The 22,192-nt window shown below is 35.1% G+C and overlaps 1 protein-coding gene across 2 annotated transcripts in view; it reads left to right on the top strand.

Moving 5' to 3' along the window:
- The window catches only part of ahcyl1 (adenosylhomocysteinase-like 1), a 119,455-nt gene that overhangs the window by 63,495 nt on the left and 33,768 nt on the right, over nucleotides 1-22,192 (top strand). For both annotated transcript variants that reach the window (XM_039748543.1, XM_039748544.1), the window contains exons 2-5: nucleotides 12,645-12,756; nucleotides 16,749-16,892; nucleotides 19,746-19,846; nucleotides 21,137-21,239. In XM_039748543.1, coding sequence (XP_039604477.1) covers nucleotides 12,645-12,756; nucleotides 16,749-16,892; nucleotides 19,746-19,846; nucleotides 21,137-21,239 — 460 coding nt within the window. The remainder of the gene's footprint in view (nucleotides 1-12,644; nucleotides 12,757-16,748; nucleotides 16,893-19,745; nucleotides 19,847-21,136; nucleotides 21,240-22,192) is intronic.

Genomic DNA, 22,192 nt, shown 5'->3' with positions numbered 1-22,192 from the left:
CATGGAAATGAGCATGGTCAGCAAATATTTTGTCTGTTTGATTCTTTGGGTTTTCTGTAAAGTTAAAGCACAATCTTTATTCAGTAAAAGTTTTAAATTTTTTAGGACCACAAGTTTATGTTTTGAGACTAATGCCAATATACATCCAATGATATATACGGAGGATATCAAAAGTCTGCGTACTCTACTGAAATTCCATGTTTTAATTCCAAGACAAATAATTTCAGAACTTTTTCACTTTTACTATGATCTGGTAAGCATATATATTTAAATGTAAAAAAAAAAAATTTAAAGAGAATACTATAATTAATAATGTAAAAAAAAAAAAACAGTCTAGGATTGGTTCCTGACTTTTGCCTGGTAGGTTGCCAGGATGCACTTTGACTCTGTCACCCTAAGTATATTTGAAAGTGTATAGATGAGTAGTGTAATTAAGAGGTGCTTGAGTTTACAAAAAAAAAAAAGAAAAGAAACGTTCCCAGCTTGTAGTCTGTTGTCCTGGCTGCACAACCGGTGTGGCATTCAAGAAAGTTCTTTTATACGGTATTTAATTTATACAGTAGTTAATCTGCTTATATTTCTCAACTGTAATTAGTGTAAGTTACTGTTTGGGGTTTAAAGTCTAGTACCAGGGAACACTTTGACATGAGAAACAATGGCAGTGTTTAAGGTATTACATCATTTTAGATAGTTATACAGTTCAATGTTGAGTACTTTATTATCTTTTAAATGAAATGTAAATTGTGTGTGTGCCTACGTTAACAACTACAGAAAATAATATGAACAGTGCATAAAATGAATAATAAATAGACCACTAACACCTATATAAATTAAGCATAACAAATAATTTAATCTCTTTGAACTGGGAAACAGACAATAAGAAATGAAAATATTACATACTTTTGAGTGTGTGAAAGCAGCTGCTAAATTCCTTTGTACTTTTTGAGAACAATTTTTTTATACTGTGTCTGTGATAGCTACAGACTCTGACATTAAAACACCAACTATACTGACTATTATGTTCATATTTTGTCCTTTTATAAACTCTGAAAAATAATCATATCTGGCCCAGACCTAAACATTAATTATTGGGTCCTAGTGACACTTCTTCTTAGGTATACTTACATATTCTGTAGGAGTTGTACTGCATTACCCCATTCAGAATTGCTTTTTGCAAAGTTGAGCTGGCATTATTACTTGACTTATGGTAGTAAATATAGTAAATATATATACTTTTACCAAGACAGGATGTGTTCTTTGATGAATTTTGTTACTGTTTTAATGTGCATTGCCAACGGCATAAGAAGTGTTTAAAATGGCTTAGCAGATTTATTATTTTGGTTAGATAATTGTAAATGTAAAATTAGAAAAGAATAGAACCAACATGTTTTTAGGGCTTCTGTACTACATACTGAAGTTAGACCATTTTATTGTTTTGTAGGAGGATTCCATTTTATTCATAGTCTCTGAATGCTGTTATTATCAGTTGATTTGGTGCAGGAGCACTTGAATAACTGTTGTACAGTGCAGGATTTTTTGCTATTTAATGAGGTTTTCCCAAGCTCTCTTCCAATAATCATTTTCTTCCAGAACAAAAAGTCTATTGTTATCTTTACACTTGTTAAATTGCTGGTATCTGAGCACATTTTTTGCTTACTCAGTTAATGGACTGCTGCTTTATTGCCAGGAACAAATTATCAATGTCATTGTTTCATTTAGACCTCCTTTAACACTTATTAACACCAGTGTATGTCATGTCTCTTTTTGGGCTGACCACGGTGGGCATGAAATGTACTAATTAACTAATGTGATCATTTTATATTTTTTGTTGTTATTCCTGAACATATTTAGAACAAGGCAAAGCAGTCTATTTTCATGTTTAAACATTTCATGTTTTAAACTTGGCAACCGGAGTTACATTTGACCTTTGCTCACATTGCTGTTATCAGTCATTGTAACTTTTTTTTTTTTTTAGTGCTTTTAGCTATCAGAACTCTTCAAGGATTTTTTTAATAATCCTTATCACAAAGCTCTTTTCTTTTCCCTGTGTTGCAAGATCATGGTGATTGATTTAATTTTAAAAAAACAAATAAGTAGGTTCTGTTAATCATAATCTTAACACTACCTTTTAGTCTGTCATTCATAAGGAATTTACTGTTCCAGCCTGTTTCTTGTGGATTAATTCTAATCAGTTTGGAAACTATATGTGATAACTGCAGTGTTTTTTATATACAGCTTTCTTGTATTTATTTTTATAGGTGGAAGAGGCCAGCAGATTTTAAAATATGAGATATTTGTATGAGGAATTTATATTGTATAAACATTTTAGAACCCTGACATATTTTGCTGTTTTATTACTTTATTTAGCCTTCATTAAAGTTGAGAGCTTGTGCTCACTCACCCATTTGGATTCCTACAACTGATTGGCTACACAGTGCATTTACTCCACTTCATCTGAAGCATCAAGAAACCCTGCCAATACATGGTCATCTACTCATTATTGTCATACTGCCAGGTGCTGCTACCCATGCTGCCATTGCACGCTAGCTGAGTTGTGGCAGAGTCTACGTTGAGCTACTTGTTCAGACATTTTGTTAAGCTCTTTTTGCTTCAATTTTTATTTTAGAAGCTTTTAGAGTCATGCCATTGGCCAAGGCTAGATAACAGCAGCATTCTTGTCTGATCTGTTGAAAAAATAACAAAAAAATCAAACAAAGCAAAACATATATGCCAAGAATATTTTTATGTAGGGGTAATACGCTTTCAATGCTGACTGCCTTTCTGTATGATAACAGCATTTAGAAGAGGCAGTGTTGGCCTATAATTAAACTCGCCATTCCATGGATTGTGCAGAATACAGTATACTGTACTTACACTGTTCCTCAAGGTCAACCATACCCATATGATGCACTGTGTGAGAGTTTTCTAACTTCACAGAAGTGCTGAAGAATTCAAGGTTGTGTGAATAATTAGGAGAGAAATGAAAGAGGATCAACAATGACCACTGGATGCTACTAAAGAAAAATAAAGCCGTGAGAAGTAGTGCTTAGTGAATAGTGCATACTTTAAGTATATTATTACTACTTATTACTATAGTAATAAGTATATTATATTTTGGTACTTTAGGAATTATGAAAAGGACAAATTAAAAAAGTGGGTTTTTACAAGTGTTTCAAAATGTTTAACAGTATTAGACTGGCTATTTCTATAACTAAAGCATTACGTTTTGGTTCTTCAGAACAAAACTCCACTTTACTAGTTCTGGTATGCTTTGCTCTCAAAATAATAAGCAAACCAGTGTGTGAGGATCTAAGATTATGGTTTAGAATGTTTGGGGACACACACTCCAGAATGTTCTAGATCAGGGGTGGGCAAATTCAGTCCTGGAGGGCCGCAGTGGTTGCAGGTTTTTGTTCTAACCCAGTTACTTAATTAATAACCAATCCTTGTCAATTATTTAATTTCATGGCTTGCTAGTGCTTTAACTCTGCCATGTCAAGTCATTCTCATATCCTAGATTTTTTTTCCTTTCTAAGGATATCATCCAAATGATTTGAAGTCTAAAACAGATTACTTTTCTCAGTGCTTCACTTTTTTCTCTTCACTTTCCTTCCAAGTATTTAATTAAACCCAATAGTACATGATAAATACACACAGGTGTAAGTGGAAACAAGCTAAATGGAGAAATGCTGTTCTCTTTTGTCATTTGCATCTTATTGCTAATAAGGAGCAATTAAAAACCAAGACTACAGCTGTTTAAGACTAAAATAAGCAATAAGGGTTCAAAATCTTAATGAGCGAGACAACTAAAGTGAAGCAGAAGAGTTACTTGAACAATAATTGCTTCTAATTAAGCAATTGGGTTGGAACAAAAACCTGCAGCCACTGCAGCCCTCCAGGACTGAATCTGCCCACCCCTGTTCTAGATTGTTTGGAGCCTTGTATATTGTAGTGTATGATTAAATGTATTTTAATATCAGTTCTAAAGGACAAAATCAGCTATTGTAACAATGCTAAAACCAGAGAGATTTGCTCAAATTATCTTTTCTTGTTTAAGATTTCTTGTTGCTGCATTTTCATCTAACTGTAGCCCATTATCTTTCTTTTGTTGTCCAGTGAGTAGTGCATTACAGTAATCATGTCTATTAAAAATAAAACTTTTTTCAGTAACTTATAAGAAGTCTAACTTTCACAGTGTTTCTAAAATGAAACAACACCATTTTAATAATATGAATGCAATCACTTTTTTATTTATGCTAAAAATTATTATTATTTTTTTTTCTATTTTAAGGAAATGTATACTCATTAATATTCATCCATTCTGTAATGTTACCAAGACATTGGATCAGAGGGCTTAGAGCCTCAGGTACATCTTCATTTCAAAGATAAGTAAAGCTGTGTTGTCAGCAAAGCTATAATAGTTCTTGTAGAGTAGTACATAGATAGAATAGCAGAAACCCCAGAGCTGATTCCTGTGACACTGTTTACAATTTTTTGGATCTCTGATATTTAGTCACAACTACTTAAAAACTTTTACCTGTTATACGTGACTTAAATCAACCTAAAGCTCTGCCATAAAGAGTAAAGTGTTTAATGAGAATCCTGTGATCTATCTTGTAAAAAGTTCCACTCAAATCTAAAAACAAGAAAAGCTGTGCTGTTTGTCTGTATTAAATCGTCTGTATTAAGTCATTAACTGCTTGTAACAAATAAGTTTTTGTACTCATACTTAATCCAAAACATGACTGGAACTTACCCAGAATAATAGTTTTATTTAAGTAGTCATTTAAGTGCTAAGTAACTACTTTTTCTAGACTTTTACTTAAAACAGGTAGGTTAGAGAGAAGTCTAAAATTGTCCAAGACTGAAGAGGTAGTTGAGATTATTTTAACTAATGCAGTCTTCATAGAATCTAATGAACAGTTTAATCTTTCTAGCACACTATCAAGTAGTATGCAAGAAACTGTTTTGAAAAAGGCTAGATCAAGTTAGCTGAATAATTTTATGAAGTCCAGATTAACCTATTTCAGTAAAGGAGCTTAATTATCTCTGTTGAGCATGCTGAAGTTCAACAAGGTTTGCTTGAAGGCTATTTTATATTGCATCTTATGTTTTTGTTTCTTTACAAAATACAGCAGAGCCTTCTCAATGAAGCTGAATTTAACAGCCATTGAACAGTAAAAACAGTACTTCCAGATTTCTTGCATTGCTGTTTATAGGTTCAGCATAGAAAGACTGTCTCCCTAGTCACACTGCTGTGTTATAATTAGTTATGAGCCCTCAGAGTGGTTATTAATTTAATTTTCATTAATTTTGGTTAGCCTTACAATACTCAGTATTTTTTGTAAAACAGGCTGTATCTTTAAATAACCTCACCATCAGCCCACATTATATAGTATATCAAGAGAATACTTTAAAACTTGCCTAATTATATAACTTGTATAATTTCTGTCTACACAATGTTAAATATAAAAGGCATTCTGGTTTGTAGCAAGATGGCTTATAATTTAGTTCATGAGCTATAGATTTAGGAGATTTTGTGATGAGTGAGTCAGTGGTATTTGGCTTTTATATATTATAGGACTTGGGACGTGCTCCAAGTGCGTTCTGTCTGTATGTCTCTCTGCTTTTCACTACAGAATTACTTAACGGATTTAGATCTGGTCGTTTTCTATTTGCTTAAACTTTCCGGTTGATTTTGTGATTTCCCTCATCACGTTAAGTACCATAGTTCGCTTGGGGTACTGATGTATTTATGCAAATTCAAGAGCATGGCTGTGGACTGAGGGCAGGGAGTCGGGGCCTTCCTCATTTACTCGCAACCTCTTAAATGCCACTTCTCTTGCAAAACTTTTCAAAACATTCTCTACTGGCTTTAAATACCTCACCTTTGCCACTTAAAGAAGGATTTTTTTTTCAGCAAAGCGCTATGAATCTTCCTGGCTTTCTCACGTATGATATCCTTGCTTACGCTATCCCCTGCAAGATGCTTCTCGTTCAACCACACAAGCAACAGCTTTTTCCACCTCTTCCAGCACTTGAGGCCTCTGCTTGGTTAACATTGTAACTCCTTTTGCAGCATCAGCTGCTTTGTTAGGCCCTGTATATGCAAGCAAAAGAAAATGGGAAACGGAGAATGGGAAAACATTGGCGCTTACGAACGTGCATAGGGAAACTGGCCGGCAGTATTTTTGCTCGCCACCAGAGCGTGTGGTCGTGAACAGATGCAAAATTTTGGCAGACTTTTTGGTTGTAACCTGATTTGCACATGTTCCGAAACGTTTGTGACCAGAGGTTCTACTGTGTGTGTGTGTGTGTGTGTGTGTATATATATATATATATATATATATATATATATATATATATATATATATATATATATTGATATCTTTCACTTGGATGTTATAAATTGCATTGAGTAAGTGAAGCTGGAAAAAATATTGGTTTGTGTGTTTTCATTTAAGGCTGTAAAGCAAAACAAATTGGAATATTCCGAAGGGGGTGATTCTTTTCTATACCCACTGTATCTGTTAAATGCAAATACGAGGGATATCCAGAAAAGTAGGTTACAACAGCTGTTAAAAATTGAAAAATGAATATATTTCAACCAAATTTACAGGGTATGTTCTAAAATATGTGTTTATTTCTCAACATAATCGCCGTTAACTTCGATGCACTTCTTCAGCCTGGGCACCAGCTTTTTTATACCCCCGTCGAATACGCTCCGCTCCACCTCCGAAAGCCACTTCTCCACTGTCTCCTTCACCTCCTCATCGTTGGAAAAACGTTTCCCACCCAAGAATTCTTTCAGTTTGGTGAAAATCTGAGGGCGCAAGGTCCTGGGAATAGGGTGGGTGGGTAACAATATCCCATCCAAAGGACGCAAGCAGGTCCTGATTCACACGAGCGGTATGGGGTCTGGCGTTGTCGTGAAGGAGGGACACACCATGAGTCAGCATTCCCCTCCTTTTGTCTTTAATCTTTTTTTTCAATTTTTTAGGGTCTCACAATATGTTTCAGCGTTGATGGTGGTCCCTTTGGCCATGAAATCCACCAACAAAACCCCTTTTCTGTCCCAAAAGACAGAATCTCGCATCGGCGGTAGGTGGGGCAAACGGCCTCAGCAGAGGTTGACAAAGTCACTTGCTGTGATGACATTTCACAACAGACTGACGCGGTCCTGGGCTTATTTTGACCGTTAGGATCCCCCTACACGCAGGTATGCCAACCTTCAAAAAAAAAAATTCCCTGCACCCTCCAGGGCACTTGTAACCTTTTTTTCTGGATATCCCTCGTATACAAAAAATAGATGGAATGCATGTACTAAATAATGCAGTTCATGGAAATGGTGTATGGCATTTTGACAGCTAAACTTTATGATTTTAAGTAGTTGTTTTGTTGAAAACTAATGTTGTTATCAAAGTTCATATTTGGTGTCTGTTAGTGTTACAGAGCATTATTCTCTTTGAAGTGATGTTCTTGTTAGAAATTAGTCATGTTTAGGCAGCCTAGGATTATGTAACATAATTTCTTCTTGTTTGTGTGACATACATGCACACTAGACACACAGTCTGTCCAAAGCTTTTCATATAGTAGTATTACAGGCATAATCAAACTCAATAGAGATTCAATTTTCTTCTAGCCAAAAATTGCAATATTTTCTACATTAGTGTATTTTTAGAGGACTGAGAAATACTTCACAAAATATCGGGGGTCAAAAATAAACCGTCATCACTCCTTCCATCTTTAAAATTGTTACCATAAAGAATCAGATGTGAAAATAATACACAATAGCTATAATCTCTATAATTCTTTCTTACTTATTTGGACTTAAATATACTGTAGGTGTATTTTCCAAATTTCAGAAAGTGAGTAATGTAAAGTTTGTTTCCAACAAAGGCACTTGATAATTTTAAATGGATCATACCTGGAAAAGGGACACATTACAAGGTCCAAGCCTATGGATGGTGCTCATTGGAGAGTTCCTGTTAGCCAGGTGAGCTTTTTAACCTACAGTGTAGGTTCATCACCCAAAAAATGAACTGTTGGTTTTAAGTGAGAAGCACATGTGGAGCAGATCCAAACAGAGCAAACTTTGGCTGATTTAAAATAGCTTTTGGGGATGTAGAACTTTAATGGTAGGGAAGGAGCCTATGTTCACAGTGAAGACATAAAAACTATGGACTAAATATAATCATACTCAACATTATGCTCATCAATGGACAGAAGTGTTTGATTGTTCATGAATTTTTGCAAAGGTGAAGCCCCAGGGGATTGTGGAGATAAATTCAAGGCAAGCCCCCACCTAATGGTACAGTTGGAGTTTGTACCAAGGGATTAGGCATTCACCTTAGTTTGACTTGATGATGTGTATGGTAATACTTTGTATGCTGCTTATGTGTGTATGCATGTATCCGCTGTACAGAGTAGTCATTCTTTATAGAAACCTAAGCTTATGTGGTTCAAAGGGCATAGTACTACTGGGAGACCTGGTTGCTCACATGATTAACGGCAACATTGTATGAAGGAACATGATTATTAGCAAAGTTGTGGGTGATCTGCATCTTTGTGGTGATTTGTGGTTGATCTATGTGGGAGACCCAGACTGTCTTAAATAAATATGTTGAAAGACAAGTTTGCTAATAAATGTGCCTGGTACCATAAAAGGTTCAATTTTGTAGTTGTGTTATTCTGATATGAGGCCAGCTAAATGTCCTGGAAACCTGGCTAGAGAAGTGTTGAACTGTCTGTTGATCATCATATGGTGGTTAGCTTGGTCTGAAAGATGAAGCTTCTTCTGCAATATCTTAGAAAAGGTAAATTAGTAGTAAGCCTGTCTTTGAAATGATTGTTAAACACCTTAGTTGAAGGGGATTCTCAAGAGTGCCTCTCTTGTTTTGAGTGAGGTTTGGTACACAGAATCTCAATGGACCTGTAGAAGATCTCATTAGAAGGAGCTTGTACAAAAAAAACTATAGTTAAAAGGTGGTTGGTGAGAGCCATACAAGTACTCCTATGAGCCATTGATAGACACAAATGGTTAGGAAAGCTGATGTAAAGAAAGAAGTCATGGAAGTTTGTCAGTCTTTGTTTTGTTGACTTGGAGAAGGTTTATGACTGTGTACATTATCATATTTTGTGGAAGTCGATGTGAACACTGAACACTGAATCAGAACACCCTGCATTGGTAAAATATAATCAAGCAGTAGCTTGTTTATGAATGTTTATTATAAAAATGAGCAGAGATATAGAGAATACATAAATTCTGAATGACACGAAATAACCCATAGGTGTCATTGATGTTGCCTGGATGGACCAATCGGGACCAATGAAGTTGTGCCCATGTTCCACATTAGATAATGTTCTTCTAAGTTTTCACTTTTACTTACTGTTATAGTGGTTTTGGTAGAATGATCAAGATTCTTGATGTCCCAGCTTGTCTGTCTATTCAGCACACCATATCTCTTCAGATCAGCTCATTATAGCTAACACCCTCCAACTTGGTACACAACCTGGGGGTGGTGATCAATAACCAGTAGTCCTTCATTGACCATATTGCAACAGTCTCTTAGTCTTGCAAATTTACTGACAGAGTATGCAGCACAACTCCTGGGGCCTCATGTATAATGCTGTGCGTAGAACTCGCACTATAACATGGCATAAGCACAAAAGCTGAAATGTGCTTACGCACAGAAAAATCCAGATGCAGGAATCTGTGCGTACTCCAGCTTCCACGTTCTTCCGCTACATAAATCCCGATCAGCGTGAAAAGTAACGCTCATGCACGCGCTTTATGTAACACCCCAACTCCTCCCAGAATTACGCGAATATGCAAATGAAGGCAAATCGCCTTAAACTCAGCTTTCTGTGAAAAGACAATGGGAAAAGCACGGGGGAAAATATAAGAATTTCAGCGAATACCAAGTGGAGGCAAGGGAAAAACATACTATTTGTTTAAATAAACCGTGGTATAATCAACAAAAGGAAGTTGATCGAGTGACATAGCGTGTTGGAGAAACTTGAAAGCACACGTTCACAAAATCGCACAGTGCCGGAAACAAAAAAGAAGTCACATATCAAAGTTGCCGTGAAAAGGCGAGTTCTAGCCCACTGTCTGAGTGTCATATGAAAGCTTATTAGGGTACAGAGAACAAAAGGCACACAGTGGGGGGAAAAGCACGAAATGTCAACTTCAATCGCGACATTTCCACTTTAATCACGTAGTTTATTTTGTCATTAAAGTAGAACATCATAAACTTCATCTTAAAATCGTTTAACCAGTTTCTCAAATCACATCGTAATTAAAGTAGCACGTTAAATGCTTTGTTTTGTATTTGATCTTCTATGTGCTCTATGTGTGTGAATCACTACTTGCTTCTTAAACCGGCTCTCTTCCTCCAACTGGACACAGAATCCATTACATTTGTGATATTACAGCTCTCTGAATAACTAAAATACTGAGATGTATATGTGATATCATTTTTATGATGATAGGAGTTAAAGCACGTTATTAAACATGAGTTTCACTTCGATGAAATAATTTATTGCAGCAGTACTCAGGGGCGGCTCTAGGCTTGTGGTGGCACTGGGCAGCAGAAGAATCTGTGGCTCCTTTGCCCACCAATGTCAGTAAGGTAGCTTATGCACGATGCATGGCCATGCCTGTTGCAGACACTGCATAGCCACCTCGTGCTCATGACACAAGCATTTAACTTTTGCCGAAATTTGTTGCTGCGTTTTTAGCTGTGTTGTTATTTTCTCTTTCTGTTTTATATTCAATATATATTGGCGTAGCCACCATTGCAGTCCTTACTTTTCTTTCCCCAAGTAACCAATTGCCACACAATCAGCTTTGTAATAGAAGTTAAGCCATCTGTAAGCTTAGCGCCGATTCTTCAAAACGTTTAAGGAACATTGAAATATCTTCGTAGTACATGTTTAATTATTCTATCCTTCACGACACTCCCAGTGAAGAATATAGATTATATAAATGAAGTTAAAGTTTTATCTGTAAAATATAAGAAACATATTTTGCTGCATTTCATCTTAAAAATGATATCATCATATGTAAATACGCGCTTAATAAAGTGGTGCAGGTTGTGCAATATTATAAGTGTAGTGCAAGTTTACAGTGGGGTGATTGTACTTATAAGTACTAACAGTTCTACAAGGAGCAATTGATTGAGTGCGTTTAAAGTTCTTGGGATGAAACTGTTTCTGAACTGTGAGGTCCATACAGGAAAGGCTTTAAAATGTTTGGCAGTGGCTGAGACAGCGTGTCCTTGAAGCTGTATACCGATAATTCTCTTTCCGATCAGCTGCTGCTGTGATTCACACTCAGATACAGTGATATAAATACTCCGAGTGGTGCAGTGAGAGTAATATGGAAAAAGATGATCCGCTGTGGTAACTCCTAACGGGAGGAGCTGAAAGAAGAAGAAGGAGGAGAAGTGAGAGTAACAACGCTAAAGCAGTTAGGGTATTTGGAATACTATGGTTTTTCCTTGGACCATTATATTGTTACAAGTTAATTACAATCAGATTCGTTACACTAATAAACAATATGCAGTTAGTGTCAGTGTCTTTATAAAGCCGCGTCAGGAAAATAAGGTGTAACCACACAGGAACAGTAGCACTGCTTTGACGCTGGGTGCCGCCAGTCTGCAAAACCGAGCAGAGAACTTGCGTACGACAAGGTATGAGGTACCATGGAAAAGTGCGTGGCTTTACGCCAAGTGTAGGTTTTATATATCGTGATTTAAATGTGGAAAAGTTCTTACGCAACATTTCTGTGCGTACGCACCGTTTATACATGAGGCCCCTGGTCTAGGCTTTGGTCTTGTTACATCTGGACTACTACAACACTCTGCTGGCTGGAACACTGGCATGTGTCACTAAACTACTGCTGATTATTTAAAATGCAGGGGCATGTCTGGTGTTAAACATGCAGGTACATGTCACTCCTCTCTTCAGATTACTACACTGACATCCCTGTAGTGGCACATATTATGTTCAGATCCTTGATGCTTGCCTACAAAGCAATCACTGTGTCTGCATCTTTATATATGGAGACATTTGTGAGATCCTATGCTTCTTCTTGACTGGTGAGGTCTACCACTGAATGTTGTCTGGTGATGCCACCTCTTCGTGGTATCAAATCTCATTCCAGATCTTTTTCGTGTGTAGCTCCTGGCTGGTGGAACAATCTCCCTACTTCCATCCAAACTGCTGTCTTCCTTACTGTGTTTAAGAACCCTTTGAAAACATTTTTGTTTGAACTTCTGTCTAAGGTTTTGTGATCTAGAAAATTGTAGCAAGCTTGTATTTTGTTTATGAGATTTTCACCTGTGGTAATCAATTGTGTACCTTTTGTCCTGTAACGCTTGTTTTCCAATTAGACCCCACACTAATGTTTACTCAATTCTATTGACATGCTTTGTAAGTCACTTTGGATAGAAGCATATGCTAAGCAATTACAGCAAATGTAAATGTAAAATGAATGAGGAGGAGAGTTTAACTTGTAGAGTGTCCGAACCCCTACTTGAGTGTTATATAAAAAAAGGGTTTTGTTGCCATAGGTTGTGCATATTTTTTTATTTTTGGTTGTGTATCTTTTGAAGTAAAATCTGTCTTTTGCTTTTTAGCAAATACAGTTTGCTGATGACAAACAGGAATTCAACCGCTTTCCTACGAAAACAGGACGCAGGTCTCTTTCTCGTTCCATCTCCCAGTCTTCCACGGACAGCTACAGCTCAGGTATTTGTATCAGTCTAATCCATAACTTCCAACAAAAAAGATTACTGTTTTTATTCTCTTGGTAGTAACGCTACCACTGCTTTGTATAGAAATCATTTTAATTTGTCTGTGCTACTGTTTCTGATTTTTGTTATTTATTTACAAACTATGATTAAATATTTTAAAAGTTTTGAATTGATGCATTTTTTAGTAGACATGTTGTATTTTTTGTACTGGTGTTGATTCTATTAGATACTTTTTTCTAACATCTAATTAGTTAGGTGAAACCATTTTACTCCTATATATAGCTTTTGTACTTCAGTTAGTTATTTAAGTTATTATATTATTTCCATCTCCTCTGATCATATGTAAATAGTTCATTAAACATAGATACCCTGGCAGAATACCAGCATTGTTCCATCTGGTAACTGTTTAAAAGGATTGCACTTTCAGAGTGTTAAACTCAGTGCCAGATTAGACTTGGTGAGGCCCTAAGCTATATAAAGCTTGGAGGCCCCTTGTTAAACATAGCAAGGTATTTAAAGTGAAAAGTATTTTCATATGAATGCACGTACTGATTACACATTTAAAACTGCAATACAAATAAAAAATAATGTGAAATTTTATGAGGCCCTAAACTTTAGTCTGTTTAGCTTATACCTAAATCTGACACTGGTTAAACTTGTTAGCAACATGTATGTATTTTTAGAGTGGATCCTAAGAAGAGGATCATAGTATGAGGGGAATTTGGTTGCTACACAGTAAACCCTGCACTCAACAGATTTCAACAGTTTTGTTAGCAAGTTTATTGGATGCTAGTGCAAAAAAGTGGTGGCCATACAATGTCACTTATCTGTTCATTATATATTAATTAAACCTGCCATTTCCTGTATTTTTCTTTCTGTACCTGTTCATTTTACTAAAGAAAAATCTTACTCAGTTTATTGTATGATTTCAACTTTTTTTTTTATTCATGTAATTTTATTTCTTTCAGAGAAAGTGATCATAATGATTACATGTTAACAGAATAGTGGTTAGTGTTGTTGCCTCATTGCTTCAGATGACTCAGTTCTAGTTCTGATTTAGTAACTATGTGGATTGTGCATTCTTTCCTCATGTCTGCATGAGTTTTGCTCTGTGGGATGTCCTCCCATATTCCAAATGAATGCAGATTAGATAGATAGATACTTTATTAATCCCAAGGGGAAATTCACATAATCCAGCAGCAGTATACTGATACAAAGAAACAATATTAAATTAAATAGTAATAAAAATGAAAAAAAAGCAGACAATAACTTAGAGTAATGTTAGCATTTACTCCCCTGGGTGGAATTGAAGAGTCGCATAGTGTGGGGGAGGAACAGTCTCCTCAGTCTGTCAGTGGAGCAAGACAGTGACAAAAGTCTGTCACTGAAGCTGCTCTTCTGCCTGGAGATGACACTGTTCAGTGGATGCAGTGGATTATTCATGATTGACAGGAGTTTGCTTAATGCCCGTCGCTCTGCCACAGATGTCAAACTGTCCAACTTTACTCCTACAATAGAGCCTGCCTTCTTAACAAGTTTGTCCAGGCGTGAGGCGTCTTTCATCTTTATGCTGCCACCCCAGCACACCACCGCGTAGAAGAGGGCACTCGCCACAACCGTCTGGTAGAACATCTGTAGCATCTTACTGCAGATGTTGAAGGATGCCAACCTTCTCAGAAAGTATAGTCTGCTCTGACCTTTCTTACATAGAGCATCAGTATTGGCAGTCCAGTCCAATTTGTCATCCAGCTGCACTCCCAGATATTTAAAGGTCTGCACCCTCTGCACACAGTCACCTATTAGTTGGACAATTTTAAATTGGTCAAAGTATGCCCTGAGGTGGATGCTTCTCTATTGGTTTTTGCCTGATTCCACAAATGGCTTTGGCTTCCAGTGCCAATAAAAATGGGATTCATTTGATTTATTAATTGGACTGGGGCTTAGATATTGCAAACAAAACTTAAATATTACTTGTGTGCTATGAATGATTTTTTGTCCCTCTGATTGTTTCAGATGCAATAAGCAGACTACAGTATAACACAAGCATTAAACTTTAGTCTGAGAAATTAAACATACACAATTTTTGTTGTTACCTAAAATTAAGCAAATTATTATTTTAACAAAAGAGATCCTCCAAGCTTTTCAAAGTATTGAAACATTTTGCTGTTACCATTATGTTCACCTATTTTCCTCTGTAAATTTGCTCCAGAAAAAACATTACTTCTCTGGTCATTTCTCTGAATGTAGTCAGTTCTGCTTAGTGTTGTGTGGATGTACCACAAAGTTAATGTTTTTAGCAGTGGTGATGATATGGACTCATCTGTTTCTTTTTTACCCCATGGGCAAGCTTATAGTTTCTTACTGTCTTTTTTTATTTTTAGTTTTTTTCTGACTTATGTTGCCTTAGAGCTTCCAATTATATTATGTGCTTTTATATTAAAATAGAACTCCTTTCAGTAGTAATTGTTTTACTAGTACATCTTTCCAGGAAGTGTTTATTCGTATTTATTCCTAGGAACCTCTTTTCTTACATGTAAAGACAAACAATGTGCAATACTCTTACAGTACTAAAGAAAAACACCTTACTGTGTTTTCTCAAAAATCCATTATTGTATTTTTATAACATAAGCAAATCTTTACGTAAGATGCTGCTTCCAGTTTATATATACAGCTTCTATATGGCAATAGTTTGCTCTGTTAAATTAAAATTAAGTTTTGTTCTACATGAAGCCTGTCAATGGAAACTGCAATATACACACATTTACAAATACAGCTATCCATCCATACATTATCCAACCCGCTATAAAAAAAAACAATTAGATAAATAAAGAAAAAAAAATACAGTACAGTATATACAAATGCAGATATCTTTTATTCATTTATTCACTTGTTTTTTCCAAAGTTATTTAATTCTTATGCAATTCTAAATTAGTTCTGGGACAGTCTGCTATGTATCCTAGTAACATTGATTGCAAAAGAGGAATCGAATCTGAATGGAGTGTAAGTCTACCACGGAGAACTGTAGTCAAATGTATGCTCACTCAGACTGGACCAGTGTATTGCTATTAACTGGAAACTGGGGAGGAGAATGAATAAACTCCACATAGACAAAGAACAGAATTTTTTGTCACTAGGATTTTGAACCTGTGTTTTATTTTAATTTGGTTCTCTAAGTAGCTTCTAGGAATAATTAGTAAATATTACATAACATGCCTGAACCTACTTAATTTAGTTTGGGGTCTTTGCAGGCTGGGGCCGGGGCCAGGGCCAGAGGCTGTTTAGGCAGTCCTGAGGGAGTGCCAGTCCAACGTGGAGCCCACTAATGCACACACCTAGATAGGGGCAATTTGGATTTGTGAGTTAATGTAACCTGTATGTCTTTGGGTTTTTTAGAGGAAACTGAATGACCCTTAGATGAACCAAAGGAGAAACAGAAATAACATGTAAAGTCCATATAGACAACATTAGGATATTAAGTTCAAACCCAGAATCCTAGATCTGAGAGGGCAGCAATACTACCTACAATGTGACAATGCTACCCAATAAGTAAATGTCATTGTATGAATACATTATAATGAACTCTTGTTGTTTGACAATGCAGAATATTAAAATCAGAACTTGGGTATACAGGACATGTAATCCAGAGAAAATTGGTTTTCCTGGTCCTTGGACAAAGGCACACCTTTGTTGGCCTGGGTGATCTGGCTGCCATAACCTTTCCTAAGGATTGATAGTATACTGTGGTGCAGGCTAGTATCTAATGGTTTTGGTGGAGTACAATAAATATTTAACAAATTGATTAAAATAATACAGTATTACCTATAGACACTGAGGTCTTGTTCCACGGCTAGATGTTATATTTTGTCTTTAACTTCCAAGTAGTAGATATAAAAGCAATGTTAATAAAACATTCATATTGTTGTTTGGTTGTTGTTTAATGCTTGTATTTTGTTCAAATCCATTAGTTTTCAAAATCTGTCTTTCTAGCTGCTTCTTATACAGACAGCTCGGATGACGAAGCATCACCCAGGGACAAGACACAGATCAACAGCAAAGGGAACAGTGACTTTTGTGTGAAGAACATTAAACAAGCTGAGTTTGGTCGAAGAGAAATTGAAATTGCTGAGCAAGGTTGGATATGGACTTTAGTTTCTTACTTTATTTTGTATTTCTTGTTGAAATGGTTGGGGGATCAATATAACAAGATAAAAACAGTTAAGGGCAAAGCTTCACAGTTATATCGTATATTATTATGAAGGAAAAAACAACTAATTTTATTGACATTATGTAATCTGTCGTGTTCTGCATATGATTGAAACAGAATATTTAATCATTTTAACAGTTACATTTTTTTTTATTTGATGTAATCAGCAAACAGTTCTGGTTTTTAGTCTCATAGCAAGACAGGTTTAACTAATAGTGCTGCTGGATTAAATCTGATGTATCTAAGCTGTCACACACAATTAGAACTGTACCAGTAATTCTCTTTTCAAGATTTGACACATAATTACTATTAACAAGTGACTATGTGCTGTGTCACAACTTGAAAGTCAGCTATTTTCAAAATATGTTCTTGTTATGTTCTAATTACTCCATGCAGTCTCTTGACCTAAATATTGAACATATTAGATCTACCAGTAGAACTTAAGGTACAGTGTACAACCTTTTTCTGCCCAGTAATCCTTTTATACAAGATGTATAAAATATGTGTAGTTTGTTTTTGTTTTTTCCACCCAAGATTTCCCTACACTTTATGGGGAGATTTAACTAAAGAGATGTTTTAAAAGCTCTGAGAGAAGAAGATGCAACACAGAAAGTATCAGAGTTTTCATGGTTTATAACTGCAAAGAAGAAATCAGTACTGTAGCAGAGATAGTATTGTCACAGTAGTAAATCAGTGGTGACAAAGTGGCAAAAAGTAATCCTGTACATTTGAAATTTGTCGAATAAATAAGTACTTTTAATGAGCTTTTCCCAAAATCTATTAATCTGGCTATTTTTGGAACCCTATAATTCCAGTACAGGTTCACAAGATGCTAGAACCTATCCTGCCAACATCCATCATTAAGCAAAAATCATCCTGTGGATTGAGGGTCATCTGATTCCAGGGTACAAACTTGCATACACCATACTCATGACTACAAAGTCAGTTTAAAGTTGTTGCTTAAGCCCTTAATATGTAAGAAAAACAATTGTCTATATAAAACAAATAATAGAGAAGTGAGAGTGAGCAAACTGCAAAAAGATCTAACCAATATGCTGCTTATATATTTTATCAGTAAAATTCAAACTCATTGAAAAGTAAAGAAACCTCTTCAACAGAGTTAACTTCCAAAGTAAAACACTAAACAAATGAATATTTACAATAAAATTTTTTACCTGATATTTTAGTATGAAACTTGACATAAAATCTCTCTAGCCATCTAGATGAATTAACATCTTATATGGAAAAAAATAACCGGCTATTTATAATAAGATCAACACAAATTTTGAGAAATTCATTCTTTAACACCCTCCAGTGAGCAATGCATTTAAATTCCAGTTCTTCCTGTTAAAATTATGAATGGACGAGGTTTTAATTTGTGGTTACTTCTTACTACAGTGTACACAGACACCTTTCTGTCTGGCATTTAATAGAAAGGTACTGTGTTTCTGAGATCTCAGTGTGCAGATAGTGTATGGTCAGGTGAATCATCCTAACACAAACAAGAAAAACAATATTTTAATAATAGATCTTTGTGGTTCCCTCAGTTTCTTGGCCAAGCAGCACTGATCAGGTGAGCTGTATGGCCTGAACATAGGTTTAGAAAAACCCTTCATTGTGATGGTATTAAAAATGTTTAAAGCAGTATGTACCTTAGGATATGTATATATGTGTATTTAAAGCTCATAAAACAGGAGGGTTGAAAGACTGTTCAAGTATTTTCCTTGTCTAAAAGTTGCTTATGTGTGCCTTTATTTTTTTTATTTTTTTTTACCAAAAGTGTCTTACAATTAACGATACTACGACTTCTGAGGGAACTGCAAATATTTTTTTCTCTAAATATGTGTTTATTAATCTGAAAATATTGAATTATTTAATTTTCTTTACTGCTGTATTCATTTCAAGTTAATGTTGGTATCACCTGTTAACACAGTACGTGAAAGTGGGTATTGTGAAATTGCTAAATCCTAAATCCTGTTCTCTTCATTTGGCATTCCCTGTTAAATCTTGTCTCTGGGCAGCAGATAATCATAGCTCAAACTGCATCATTATTGGTTGTGGGAAGTCTTTTAAAGTTAATGCAATATTCATGCACATAGAAATTATAAAGGTTTCATTACACTGCTGGATAATAATCAATTACTCATCGTTTTCCCTCTATTAACTTTGACAAACCTTCATCCTTTATAAACATAGGATACTCAACACAAAACAATATCTTAATAAAAATAAGAAAAATGTCGACAAATTTGCAGTATAATTCAACTATAGTTCACCTAATTGGTATGGGGAGCATTGGGTTTCTTACCTTACCTAACTGCCATAGCCATACTGGTTGAATGTCATTTGACTTGGTGATTTTTATACAAATAAAATATTACATTAAAATACAATGTTTACTTTTTTTTTTTTTTGAAATGCTGCTCCTCTGACAGCTCAGCCTGAGGACTTTCCATACTATCAGCCTAAAGATTTACTTCATCGTATAAGTAAAGTATTTTACTTAAGACTAGAGTATAGACTCTTACAAGTGAAATTTCTTTTGGTAAAACATTTTGTAACTTGTGAAATTTCTTTTGGTAAAACTTTTTGTAACTTCAGATTTTATCAACTATTTTAACTGAGATGGGTGACAGTAGTTAATAAATACTGACTTGTTTTAGTTGTGAAGAGCCGTTGTATATTTTAAGTTTATCAAATTTACTTATAATCTCATCTAATTTATCATGGAATATCCCCACAATAATGTATCAATGGTTTAAAATTTCCACCTTGTACAGATATGTTGGCCCTCATTGCCTTAAGAAAGAGAGCACAAGGAGAGAAGCCACTTGCTGCAGCAAAGATTGTGGGTTGCACTCACATTACTGCTCAGACTGCGGTAAGATTGCATCTTTATTTATCAGAGTGTTGTTTATATCAGTGTTGGTGGAACTCTGGTACAAAGACAGACCGGCAAGATGTATCCATTTAGAAGGAGGGGGAAAGTGATTTTGAACTAACCGCTTTCCAAAATAAGTGTGTTGTAGGTTTTTTTTTTTTTTTAATTCTTCAGACTTACAAAGTGAATCCTGAGGTGGTAATTGTTTTAAAATTTATATGATTATTTTTTATATTGCATTTAAGTAAAAACATTTACTGTCATTTGATTTTCAGAACTTTAAGCACTTCTTGTAAGGGTAAATGAATTTCTGTAATATATGAAAATGAAAAATACATGAGACATATCCTTGGCTGTTATCTTTTCAGGTCCTCGATATCCTTTATCTTTTCTTGGAGCTATGTCCTTCAGTGTAAATCAGATATATTCAGTAAGCCTGAAGGTGTCAGATTGATGTTAATTTTATTGTAAATTGACTCTATATTTATGGATTTTGATATTATTTTTGCAGTCATTGTCTTAAAAGAATGTACTTTGGAACCTAAATTTCAGTCTCCTAGCTAAAGGCATTAGGTGTTAACAAAAATGTCTTGGTACTTACTAGTGTTCATAAAGCTGTTCACTTTAACATGAGTCCCAAGATCAATGAACGCATAATACCCCCATATCCCCAAAAGCCCAGCCAACTTGTTTTGTTTTGTAGACATGAGGTTATTTTTATATGGGTATTATTTATTTGATGTCCAACATTCCACAGATGTATATTATTAAAGTGGTACATTTATGTTTCATCTGACACTAATGTGATTTGTGTATTTTGTCAAAGAGAAAAAACTTTAATTTGTTTTATGCTTTCCGTAAACATTTGAGAGATTTAACTTTTCCTTCAAAATGTCAGTCTTTTATTATGCTTATTTACAGTGCATTTTTGTATTGTCTGCCAGATACATTTACTACTGTTCTAGTAGTGTAAAAATTGAGTATTTTATTTTTTAGTGATTTGTTGCTTACTTGAAGATTTAAAAGTATGTATTACTTTATTTGTGCATTCTTTGCACTTTCTAATGGTAATGGATATTATTTGGAGTTATGCGCTTCTTACCTACTTGGTTGCAGCCCATTAAAAAACTGTTTCTCTTAAAAAAATATAATATTACTAAATGCATAGTTAGGTAATGAAGGAATACATTTGATATCCTTAATTTGTTTTAAATAAAAACACTTATTATGAGATATAAAGATTAGAATGGTTCTGTCTACTTAACTGTATTGTTTATGTTCTATTTCTAGGTCCTAATTGAGACCTTGGTGGCTTTAGGGGCACAGTGTCGCTGGACTGCTTGCAATATCTATTCTACCCAGAATGAAGTAGCTGCTGCCCTTTCTGAAGCAGGTGAGAAAAAAATGCACAGTACTTTTAATTACTATTATTTATTGAATCTTTAAAACTGTGCAGTATGAATTTAAAAAAAAAACTATTACATGAAGTTATTTTCTAACTCACATGTCCATGTAAAGATTGTAGAGACCCCGTTTCAGTTCAGGCAGCATTGGGTTTAATGCAGGAACCACAGACTGGGCACCAGTCTATTACAGGCTGCACTCATCCACAATCAGTCATTCTGAGTGAAGCTGAGAGTAGACAAATACATTTTAATTTCTTTCAGTTCTTATTTCTCTGAAGTGTTCCCCCCTGAAAACTTTTACTCTTACATTAACTCTAGGGATTAAACTAAATGATTTATAGATTATTGAGTCAGAAATATTTCAAGTACAACTAAAAACTTTGAAGTCAAGGACCAGATAACATTTACTCATGCAAACCTCAAAGAAATAAGAATTGAGAGCATTTACTGTTTCCCAACCAAATTTAAATTTGGACCAAAATCATGTATTATTATTTTGCTTCTGCTTTTATGCTTATTAGACATGGCTGTAATTTCTGAATAAATCCCAACTGCCCACAGATGAATACTTTTTTTTTTAATTCTGTAAAAATTACCCAGAAGCAAAGCTAGCTTAGTTAGAAAATATTCAACAAGAAAATCCAGTTTGAACATGAATGTTGTATCTTATCTCATGTGTTTCACCTGAAACACTGCAGACTTGGACACAATTCAGAGAAATAACAGTTGAGAATGAAGTGCCCCTATAATTGAATTTATCCATTATTGACTATAAAACAACTAATCTGAAGATGATGAAATTCCATGCAATTAAAATGCTCTGAAAGCCATGTACATAAATTTGAAATGTGGACAGTGCTTGATTGTGGCACAGTTATCATCTCTGTCTTCACCAGTGAGACTGGTAGTCTTATTAGATCTTATTCCATTTGATGACGAG

This window comes from Polypterus senegalus, chromosome 3, assembly GCF_016835505.1.
Source record: "Polypterus senegalus isolate Bchr_013 chromosome 3, ASM1683550v1, whole genome shotgun sequence".
Classification (NCBI taxonomy): Eukaryota; Metazoa; Chordata; class Cladistia; order Polypteriformes; family Polypteridae; genus Polypterus; species Polypterus senegalus.
This window is presented reverse-complemented; position numbering and strand designations above follow the sequence as displayed.